Below are 10,760 nucleotides of genomic sequence, written 5' to 3'. Positions count from 1 at the left end.
CTGCAGCGGGTGTCCCGGGCCCGCTCCGTGTCCCCGGGCCCCGTTGCTGGTCCCCCAGCCCCACAAGCGGCCCTCGGCCCCACAGCCTGTCCCCCAGCCCCACGGCTGACCCCCAACCACGCAGTGCCCCACACCCAGGGGCTGGCAGGGGCAGGCTGCTCCTACCCCCGGGGGGCTCAGGGAGGCCACTGTGGGGCCCATGGCAGAGGCGAGGCAGTCTTGCTCTGGAACTTTATTCACACAGGGGGGTGGCCCGCAGCCCCCACCCTGCCCACCGCTGCGGGGGGCAGGCAGAGGCCGGGCAGGGGGGGAGAGTGAGTGCCGGAGGTGGGGGGGGGTCCGGGCCCTCCGGGGGATCACTGGCAGGTGTTGTAGATCTGGACCTGCTGGTTGATGGTGGCCAGCACCTCCCTCATCCTGGCCTCCAGCCCACCCAGCTGGGCCGCCTTGGCGTCCAGCACCCGCTCGTTCCGCTCGTAGGCCTCCTCCAGCGCTGCGGGGACAGGGGGGACATGGGTCAGCCTGGCCTCCCCCCCCCCTCCCCGACCACCACCTCCAGATCCCCCGCCCTGGCCTCACCTCGCAGCCGCTGCAGCTTGCCCTGGGTATCTCGCAGCAGCCTGGCGGCCTCGTCCCGCAGCCGCTGCGCCCGGCTGCCCGCCTGCCGTGCGCCCTGCGCCCGGTGCTCCACTAGCTCCTGTGCCGTCCGGTACCGGTCCCGCAGCGGCCCCTCCAGCACCTGCTGGGCAGTGGGGCCGGTCAGCGGGACCCCCGCGGGACCCCCATCAGCACCCCATGCCCACCGCTCACCCACCTGCTTGGCCTCCCCGGCTCGGTCCCGCGCAGCACCAGCCGCCTCGTGGGCACGCGTGGCCGCCAGGCTGTTGTTGGCACGCTTCACCTTCAGGGCGTCCGTCTGTCCGTCCAGGAGCCCGATCCGCCCCATGGCACCCGCCAGCTGCTGCTCTGCACTCGCTGTCTGGTCCTGCATCTGGAGACCGGTGCCACAGGGGACGGGCACGGTCAGGATGCCCGCATGGTCGGGACGAGGCCCTGCCCATCCCTGTGAGGCTGAGGACATGCGGACGGGACCCTTACTGTGCCAAGGACTCTCTCGCTGTGCTGGATGTCACCAGCGGCACGATGCAGTGCCTGCTCCGCCATGCCCTGGGCTTGTCGCGCCTCCTCCAGTGCCTGCCGCACCGCCTCGGCCATGTCCCTCACCCGCTCTGCCCGCGACCTGCGGCCAGGGCAGCACGGCCTCAGTGCCAGCCTGGGCTGGGGGTCCCCGGGGCGACTGCGTCCCCACGTCCCCGGGCTCACCTGGCCCGCTGGGCATTCTGCAGCAGCTGCCCGGCCTGGTGCACGTCGCCGGCTGTCTGCTCCAGGATGGCATCCACGCTGGCCAGGCTGAGCACCCGTGCCTTGATCTCCTCAGCCAGGCGGTGGATCTGGGCCGGCGCGGCGGGGAGCGACAGCTCCAGCACCCGGCTGGCTACCACCTCGATGCTCTCGGGGTCAGCCCCCTCCTCTGCGGGTGGGAGCTGTCAGTGTGTCCCCTGCAGCACCCCGGAGTGGAGGGGACGGGTGGACCGATGGGCAGTGGAGGGCAGGGGGGAGCCACGGGGAGCCACAGGGAGCCATGGGGAGGGAGCATGGGGCAGGGGATGGTTGGGGGGCACAGGATGGTCGGGGAAGAGCAGGGAGCGTGCAATGCAGCGTGGGGCAGGGTCTGCGCGGTGCAGTGCCAGGGTGGTACAGCCCACATGCAGTGCGGGGACCATGCAGTGCGGTGCGATGCAGGGTCAGTGCAGTGTGGTGCAGGTGCAGAGCCACACAGTGTAGGGCAGGGGTGGCCAGCCCCCCCGGCACGCCGGCACTCACGGCTCAGGAAGGCCTTGACTTGGCTGATGAGCTCCCGCAGCTCCCTGTTGGAGCTCTCCACGCGGGCCCTGGTCTGGTTCGCTTTGTCCAGGGCTGCCCGCGCCCGCAGCCGGGCCTCATCTGCCTTCCCCTTGGCCTCGGCCACCTGAGCAGAGGCAGAGACCCTCAGCACCAGCCCCAAGGGCTGGGGGGCACGGCCATGCCAGCCGCTCCCACCAGCGCCCATGTGCCATGCACCTTGTGGGAGAGCTGGGCCACGTCGCCAGCAGCCCGCCGCAGCTCCTCCTGGGCATGGCGTGCCCGGTCCAGTGCGCTGTCAGCCGTGGACACGGCCCCACCGCAGCTCAGACCCCCGCAGCGCCGTCCGCCGTCCTCGTCTCGGCACCCGGCTCCCCCGCAGGGGCTGTCGGCACAGGGCACATCGCCCGCCGCACCGCACACCTGCAAGGCAGCGTGGGCTCGGGGAGGCTCCAGGCATCATCCCCCCCAGGTCCCCTCCCCATGTCCCACCTTCTCGTTGAGAGGGTGCAGGCTCAGCGCCCGTGCCCTCCCCGCCAGGTCCATCAGTGCCCGCCGGCTGGCTGCGTTTTGGCGATTGAAGTCGTCTCGCCGGCTGGCCAGGAGCTGCTCAGTGCGGTGCCGGGTGGCCGTCGAGGCACTGACGGGGCTCGGCACGGCACGGGTGGAGGCATCTGCCCGGCGCTCGGCCTCCCGTGACTCCCAGTGGGACTGGCGGATGCTGTCGTAGGCGCCTGGGGACAGCAGGAGCACCGTCAGACCCCCGGCCACAGCCCCACCACCCCGGCCCGGCTCTGCAGCACGGCTCACCAAGGAAATTGGAGGTCTTGAGGGCATGCAGCCGCTGCTCCAGGTCCTGCAGGCTGTGGTTGAGGGCACGAGCGCCCCGGTCCACCGCGCTCAGCGCGTGGCTGGCATTGAAGTTGGCGTCCTGGGTGGCCGTCAGCTCCCCCTCCAGCCGCGTCAGCCTCTCTGTTGCCTCCTCGATCTGCCGCCTGCAAGGGAAGGGGGTGACAACCCGCCACCGAGGCCACCCCGGGAGCCATGCCCCATGCTGGGTGCTCACCGCAGCCCCTCCGTGGCATGCGTCAGGTGGGCGGCAGTGGCGGCAGTGGTGTTGCGGGCGACCACCACGTCACGCACGGTGGCCAGGCTCTCCTCTAGCCGCCGGAAGGTGCCCTCGAAGGTGCCGGCGGCCCCGGTGTGCTGCAGGAGGCTGGCCCGCTGCGCCAGCGCCCGGGTGCGGGCAGCTAGGTCCTGCACCACCCGGTCCCAGTCCCCGAAGCAGGGGTGACAGGGCTGGCAGGCAGGGAAGGCACCGGCAAAGCCCCGGGCGCACTGGTCACAGCGGACTCCAGAGATGCCGGGCCGGCAGTCGCAGTGGCCGCTGCTGCGGTGGCACTGGGCACTGGCAATGCCACGGGGGGTCACAGTCGCAGGCTGCGGGGAGACCGGTGTCAGGGTGCTGTGGGGCCCACTGCAGGCCCTCCGCCGGCACCGGCTCTCACCTCGGCACAACTGCCGCGGGTCGCCCCAGTGTTGCTCCTGGCAGTCGGCACAGGTCCGGCCCCCGAAGCCCGGCCGGCAGGAGCACTGCCCAGTGAACTGAAAGACACGGTGCAGCCGAGGCTGGCACTACTGCAGCGCACTCCCAGCCCCATCCCGTCCCCCCGTCCCTGTTGCGTCTCACCTGGTTGCAAGTGGGTGTCAGGGCATGCTGGGGGTGGCAGGCGCAGGGCTGGCAGCCCTGCCCGCTGCCCAGGTTCCAGAAGTTGGGGCTGCAGCGGTCGCAGCTCTGGCCCTCCACGTGGGGCAGGCAGTGGCACTGCCCGCTGCGCCCATCGCACTGGCACTGCTGGGGCCCACAGGTGCTGGCGTCGGTGCCCAACGCGTTGCAGGAGCAACCTGGAACCAGACAGGGGCTGAGCAGGGACAGGGATGGGGACAGGGCGGGGGGGGGATTGAGAGGGAATGGGGACAGGATGAGGACAGGGACAGGATGGGGATGAGACTGGGATGGAGATGGGATGGGGGTGCAGATGGTACAGGGACACAGGGAGGGATGTGATGGGGATGGTGATGGGTGAGGGTGGAGGCAGGATGGAGACAGATTGGGCAGGGATGGGGTGGGGACCAGATGGAGGTGGGATGGGAACAGCATGAGGACCACTGATGGGGATGGGATGGAGATGGGACAGGGACAGGGTCAGGATAGAGATGGGATAAGGATGGGATGGGGACAGAGTCAGGGTGGCAATGGGGATGGGCTGGCAATGGGGACAGGAATGGGCATGAGGTGAGGATGTAAATGGGATGGGACAAGTTGGGCATGGGGACAAGGATGGGGCTGCAGTGCCAGGGCTGGGCAGAGGAGACAGCAGGAGACAGCAGGAGACAGCAGGGCAGGGCTGCAGGGACCCCACAGCGCTGTGCACGAGCAAGGGCAGCCATAGGCACACATGGTCTCCAGTGATGTGCTGGGCCCTGCACGCAACTGTGTTGGCGTGTCTGTGGGTACTCACGCCTGCAGCTGTGCCGCGTGGCGTCCCCGTAGTAGCCAGGCTGGCACTCGGCGCAGTGGGGTCCCGCCGTGTTGTAGAGGCAGCGCAGGCAGCGACCCGTGCGCTGGTCGCACGCCTCTGGGTCCGTCATGTCGATGTTATCGTGGCACTGGCAGGGCAGGCAGCGCCCGCCGGGCTGCAGCGGGTCCCCGTAGTACCCAGGGGCGCACTCATCACAGCGGGGACCTGCCGGCACAGAGCACTGGGCAGCGCCCGGGGACGGGGGACCCCCGAGGGCACTGAACGTGCTGCGGCGGGCACCCACCTGTGTACCCAGGGCTGCACTGGCAGACAACCTGCTGGGAGCGGCTGTCCTGGTAGCAGGAGGCGGCGAAGTGCCGGGGGCTGCCAGGCCCCTCGGGGCAGGGGCAGGGCCGGCAGTGCTGTCCGGAGCCCAGCGCCGGGTTCCCAAAGTGCCCGGCCGCACACCTGCAGGCTGGAGGTCAGCAGGGGCCAGGGCTGCCGGCAGCACCCTGCCTTGGTCCAGGCGCACACCGCACTTACCTCTGGCACCTCTCGCCATCCGTGTGGTCACGGCAGCGCAGGCAGCTGCCCGTCCAGGGGTCACAGTCCTCGGTGTGCCCATTGCACTGGCAACGCCGGCAGGCGGGGAAGCCCCAGTAGCCGGGCTGGCAGCGGTCGCAGCGTGGGCCATGGGCACCCTCGCGGCAGGAGCACTGCCCCGTGGCACTGTCGCAGACCGTGCTCACCGACCCCTCGCTGCTGCACTGGCACGCTGGGCGGCACGGCACCCCCAGCGTCAGTCCCTGGGCTGCAGAGAGCACCCCTCCCCGGTGCCCCCAGCCCTGGGGTGCTCGGGCTCCTCTCCAGGCTGGGCTGGCACAGCCTCGTGGCACTCACCTCGGCACCCGCTGGGCCCAAAGCCGAAGGTTCCCGGGGAGCAGCGGTGGCAGCGCCGTCCCACGACGTTGGGTTTGCACTGGCACTGCCCACCCTGGGGCCGGCACTCGGCGCTGAGCGAGCCCTGGGGGTCACAGAGGCAGGCTGCGGGCAGAGGGGGGGTGAGCGCCGGCTGCTGCAGGGTGCGGGACGGGGCACGGGATGGGGCGCGGAGCTGTACTCACGCAGCGCCCCGTCATGCAGGATGGCCGAGAGGCTGTGCAGGAGGCTGGAGCAGGGCTCAGCCACGGGTGAGGGCCCCGCGGCGTGGAAGGGCTGGGCGCAGCGGTACCGCTCAAAGGTCTGCCGGCGCTCCATGGAGCCGGGGTCGCCCGCGATGAACATCTCCAGCGAGGAGTAACGAGGCAGGAGCACCAGCTGGGGGGGGGCAAGTCAGTGGGATGTCACACCCGTCTCTCCCCGTGTCCCCTACGGCCGCATCCTGCCCCCCCAAAGGGTTCCTGTCCCCCACCCCTCTGCCCGGCTGCCCCTCACCGAGTCGATGAGCACACTGGCGGTGGGATCCTGCTGAGTGGTGGCACAGCCCAGCTCCAGGCGGAGGGTGTAGGAGACGCCCCGCTCCAGGCAGACGGGCTGGGGCAGCACCACGTACCTGGGTGGAGGCAAAGCAGAGCACGGGCAGCCGGGAGCCTCCCACAAGCCCTGGCACAGTCTGGTCCCAGCAAGGTGCTCACCTGGCACCGGAGGGGAGGCTGGTGGAGAGCTGGTCGTCAGCCGGGATGGTGTTTCCGCAAGGGCTGCTGGCGGAGACAGGGCTGGGGCGCAGCACCCTTACCCTCACCTCCTGCCAGGGCTCCGGGTGCTGCCGGCAGAGAAAGGGCTGTGCCAAAAAGCCTCACCGTCCAGTACTCACCACCACCACAACTTCCCAATTTGGCAATACATCCCACCGCCAGCTTCACCACCTGGTGCCCACCTGGGGCTCATAGCGGATGATCACGTTGTACTCGGTGGAGAAAGGCACGTCGCTCACGTGGAACTCCACCCAGCCACCTTCCAGCATGCGGGCAAAGCCCGTCCCTGTCCACGAAGCCGGGTGGTCCGTGGGGGGCTCACGCTCCACCACCGAGCCCTGGAGTGAGGGGGGGTTGTGAGATGGGACCCAAAACATTGCCTTTGCCAGCAGGTACCACTCTGCCCTGCTGCCCCAGTGGGGCAGAGCGGTGCCTGCTGGCTTAGGGACCCTGCAAAGAGCCACCCAGCACCCTGCTCTGCCTGATGTCCCCCCCCAGGGACACCTTTGTCCCTTACCTCATGCAGCCGAGCATCCTCAGCCTCGTAGGTGTAATGGTCCAGGTTGATGCGGTAGAAGCCGGGCTCCACCTGGCCGCATTGTCTTCCCATCACATGGCTGCGGCACTGGCACTGCCCCGTCTCCACGGCGCACCTGGTACCCCGGCGGCACCATCAGCCCCTGTGCTGGCAGGGATGCCCCTCACCCCCTGCATCCCCGCAAAGACTCACAGGTTGTTGCGGGCACCTCCCACGTCGCAGTCGCAGGGCCGGCAGCCCGGGAGGTCGTGGCTCAGCCCCCAGTGCTCAGGCTGCAGAGGGCAAGGGTGTCAGGGAGTTCCTGGCTGTGGTGCCACGGTCCCAAGCACTGTGCATGGCCCCCGAGCACTGTGCACGGGCGGGCCCTGGCACAGCCCCACTCACCAGGCACTGGTCACAGTTGTGCCCGGTCACCAGCCGCTTGCAGAAGCACTCGCCGCTGACGGGTTCGCACCGGCTGCCCTCGGCCACCGTGCCACGGGGGTCACACTGGCACCCTGCACAGAGAGCCAGCAGCGTCCGGCGGAGCCAAGCCACGTGCCCGACCCCGGCAGGTGATGTCCCGGTACCTACGTTGGCAGCCCTGCGGGTTGGCAGCACTGAGGCCGAAGAAGCCGGGTTTGCAGCGGTCGCAGCGGGGACCAGCCACATGCTCCTTGCAGCGGCACTGCCCCGCAATCAGCCCCCGGGCTGGGTCATCAGCGCTGTCGCACAGCCCCCCATCCAGAGAGCCCTCAGGGTCGCAGTCGCAGGCTGGGGGTGCAGGCAGGGTCAGTACCCTGACCCCCCCGGCCTGGCCCCATGCCGCACACCCCCCAGCACCGACCTCGGCACACTGCGGGGTCCCGCAGGTCCTTGCTGGGGTCCTTGTAGTAGAAGGGCTTGCAGAGGTGGCAGCGGCGGCCCATGGTGTTGTGCTGGCAGCCGTCACACACAGCCCCGCTGCTGTTCCCCGTGGCCAGGAAGACGGCCATGTCGAAGTGGCACCGCCGCGAGTGCTCGTTGCAGTCACAGCCTGCGGGGACGGCACCGTGGCACAGCATGTGGCACCCCAACCCCCTGCCTGGCAGGCAGCACCCCCAGTGCCAAACCTCCCCAGACCTGACCCCCCTCACCCCAGTATGCAGCACCCCAACCCCAAACCTCCCCAAACTACAGCAGGCAGCATCCCAAACCCCCCACAACTGGTGTGCAGGATGCCAGTCCCCACCCAACCATATCCCAGTGTGCAGCAACACCAAAACCCCTGTAATGGCGCGGCCTGCCAGCCCTGGCACCGGGATGTCTGTGCCGGGAGCCAGTGCCAGCGCAGGCCACTCACGGCGGCAGGCGTTGGTGCTGGAGCCCTCAGCCGGGCGCCAGGGCAGGTCGTGGTAGAAGTCCTGGCAGCGCTCGCAGTTCAGCCCCTGCGTGTGGTGCTTGCAGACGCAGCGCCCGTGCACCTGCCGGGACACCACGGTGAGGGGCTGCAGGGTCGGGCAGCCCAGCTACCCGGCTCCGGCAGGGCACGCGGGGCCGGCTCACCCTACCATGCCATCGGTAGTGGTGGGGGCCCCGCTGAGCGGCGCGCACTCAGAGGCATGCCCGTAGCAGAAGCAGTTCCCACGCAGCACCAGCTCGTAGAGTGCGTAGTAGTACTTCTCCCGGATCTCCCGCCGCGAGTCCAGCAGGTTGTCCCCCAGCGTGTGCAGCTTGGTTAGGTTCACCCGCAGGTTGGTGACACGCAGCAGGTCTGGGGCGGGGAGACACCAGCTTTGGCACAGGGCGGCCGGGCTTGTCCATGCGCGGCTTGGCTCACCTGTGCACAGTTGGGCTGGGCTGTGCATGGCATGGGGTGTCTGTGCAGGGCTGCGCACCATCGGGCTGGGCTGTGAGTGACTTTCTATGGCACGGCTTATTGGCACAGGGCTGCGCGTGGTTTGGCTCACATGCACGCGGTTGCACGTGGCCCGGCTGGGCTGTACGTAGCTGCGGTGGTTCGGCTCCCATGCACATGGTTGCACACGGTCAGGCTGTGCACCACTCACTGGGGCTGTGCATGGGCTGGGGCCCTGCAGGGCCTCCCAGCAGACACAAGCTGGGACCCCACCAGTGCAGAACAAGTGCTCTGGGCAAGGGCACCTTACTGGGCATCGGGGTACTCACCGCTGTGCCCGGAGGATGATTGTGCCCAGCGGGCGCAGCCTTGGGGGCCCCGGCAGGACAGGACGGCTCCCTGGGACTGCAGCTTCCCAGCAGCCCTGCCCTGCAGATTCCTCCCGTCCTGCTCCCAGCCTAAATTTAGCGCTGGGCGATTAACCCGCTGTGTCCTGCACCCAGCCCGACTCCTCTGCCCGTCACTGACCCCATCCTGCACCACAGCCGCCACTCGGCACTGCGCTCAGCTCCAGCACGGCTCCGACACTGCTGTCCCCCTCCGCTCGACCCGATGCAGCCTGACCTTTAGCTGCTCCCACGGTGGGGGGGGTGCAGGAGGGGCCCGAGTCCCCACAGGCTGGATCTGGCCCTGACCCCACCGTGGGGCTCAGAGCAGGGAGAGAGCAGCCAAAATAGCTGCGCCCAAAATAGAGCAGTCAGGCAGGAGCCCAGGGCGGGCGACTCACTCTGGATGGCGGGGCTGTAGGGGTCCCGGATGGGGATGGCGGGGTCCAGCACGCGGTAGATCACCTAGGGGGGAGAGCAGGGCAGTGAGGGCAGAGCGGGTGATCCTGCGACCCTCCCATGGCACTGCCAGGGCCTCACCTCCCCCTCGGTGGAGGGCTCGATGTCAGAGTAGCGGGACTCGCAGACGACGTCGTCGACGCGGCGCGGCGGCCCACGGGGGATGTGGGGGAAGGAGGCAGCGCAGTCGTAGGCGAAGTAGCGGTAGACCTTCCAGCTGCGCCCAAAGTCGGCTGAACGCTCCACCAGCATGGCCGCGGGGCGGAAGGTCTGCAGGACACCCAGGTGGGACGAGGGCCAGCCCCACAGCCCCCACAGGCCCCATCCCATCCTGTACCATCCCATCCCAACCCATCCCATCCCACCTCGTCCTGGGTAGTTGCATGCCAGGACCCACCTTGAAGGTCATGATGAGGTGGGTGAAGTGGAACTCGGCCTCCAGGTCCAGCTGGATGCTGACGTGCTCCACGCCTGGGGATGGCATGCGTGACTGTGGGGAGCACCCACCCGCAGGTCCCCGGGGCTCGTCCCCCCCACCCGGCCGCGGTCCAGGGGCGCGGCCGCGGCCGCCGGCTGAGTCACACTTCCTCAGCGTGGGAGGAAGGGAAGGAGAGCCCCCCGGGACGCCCTGCCGCTCACCGTTCTCCGACTGCCACCAGGCTTTCTTGGGGCGGGGGGCGAAGGTAGTGACCACGTTCTCGATGCGGTGGCTGTTGGCGTTGGCGCGGGCGTCGTAGGGCCGCCGCGAGTCGCAGACGAAGCACTTCTTCTCCTCCTGCGAGCGGGAGGCTCGGCGGTGTGCGTCCCCATCCCCGTCCTGTCCCCCCCATCCCCGTCCGGTCCCCCCAGTCCCCATCCCGTCCCCGTCCCGCTCACCTGGAGGTGGCTGACGATGCAGTAGGGCTGGGGCCGGCGCAGCCCGCAGGTGGAGGTGGCACTCAGGCGGGGGGCTCGCCCCACCAGCAGGTCGCCGGTGGCCGGGTAGCAACTGCCGCGGGCGCAGCCCTGGGGGGAATCGGGGGCCGGGGCCCCCCCCAGCCCTGCGGGGCAGCGGGCGGCTGAGGGCGCTGGGGGTGCCAGGGCCCCTTCCGCGGCTGCCCGGAAACAGGGCGGCGGGGCCGGGCCGGACCCTGGCCCCCACCGGGCCCCGCTGCGGGGGTGGAAGGCGGGGGGGGGGGCGGACTCACCGGCCAGCAGCGGCAGCAGCAGGAGGGCACCGGGGCTCCGCATGGCGCGGGCGCAACCGGGGCGCAAGGGGCGCGCAAGGGGGGGCGCAAGGGGCGCGCAGAGGGGGCGCTCGGCAGGTGCCCGGCGGACCCGTCCCGTCCCGTCCCCGTCCCCGTTCCCGTCCCGCCCCGCCGGTTCCCGTTCCCGTCCCCGTCCCCGTCCCGGTCCCTCCCGCTCCCCCCTCGGAGCTGGGCGCTCGGGGCTGCGCGGAAAGCG

The 10,760-nt window shown here is 70.1% G+C and overlaps 1 protein-coding gene across 1 annotated transcript; it reads right to left on the bottom strand.

Moving 5' to 3' along the window:
• Positions 1 to 217: 217 nt before the first annotated feature.
• Positions 218 to 10,686, bottom strand: LOC128137045 (laminin subunit beta-2-like). Its single transcript, XM_052777645.1, is given in 34 exon segments — positions 218 to 493; positions 580 to 739; positions 815 to 991; positions 1,099 to 1,240; positions 1,324 to 1,531; positions 1,885 to 2,029; positions 2,122 to 2,325; positions 2,395 to 2,636; positions 2,713 to 2,897; positions 2,969 to 3,327; positions 3,329 to 3,342; positions 3,411 to 3,507; positions 3,593 to 3,807; positions 4,425 to 4,649; positions 4,729 to 4,892; positions 4,968 to 5,199; positions 5,325 to 5,468; positions 5,549 to 5,741; positions 5,859 to 5,976; positions 6,059 to 6,186; positions 6,301 to 6,456; positions 6,636 to 6,771; positions 6,849 to 6,928; positions 7,041 to 7,153; positions 7,230 to 7,409; positions 7,483 to 7,671; positions 7,978 to 8,098; positions 8,186 to 8,388; positions 9,260 to 9,323; positions 9,399 to 9,587; positions 9,715 to 9,788; positions 9,957 to 10,092; positions 10,194 to 10,357; positions 10,505 to 10,686. Coding segments are annotated over 34 exon segments (5,337 nt in total). The 5' UTR covers positions 10,548 to 10,686; the 3' UTR covers positions 218 to 356.
• Between the last annotated feature and the right edge of the window lie 74 nt (positions 10,687 to 10,760).

This window comes from Harpia harpyja, chromosome Z, assembly GCF_026419915.1.
Source record: "Harpia harpyja isolate bHarHar1 chromosome Z, bHarHar1 primary haplotype, whole genome shotgun sequence".
Lineage (NCBI taxonomy): Eukaryota > Metazoa > Chordata > Aves > Accipitriformes > Accipitridae > Harpia > Harpia harpyja.
The sequence above is the reverse complement of the archived record's forward strand: the minus strand, read 5'-3'. Positions and strand labels throughout refer to the sequence as shown.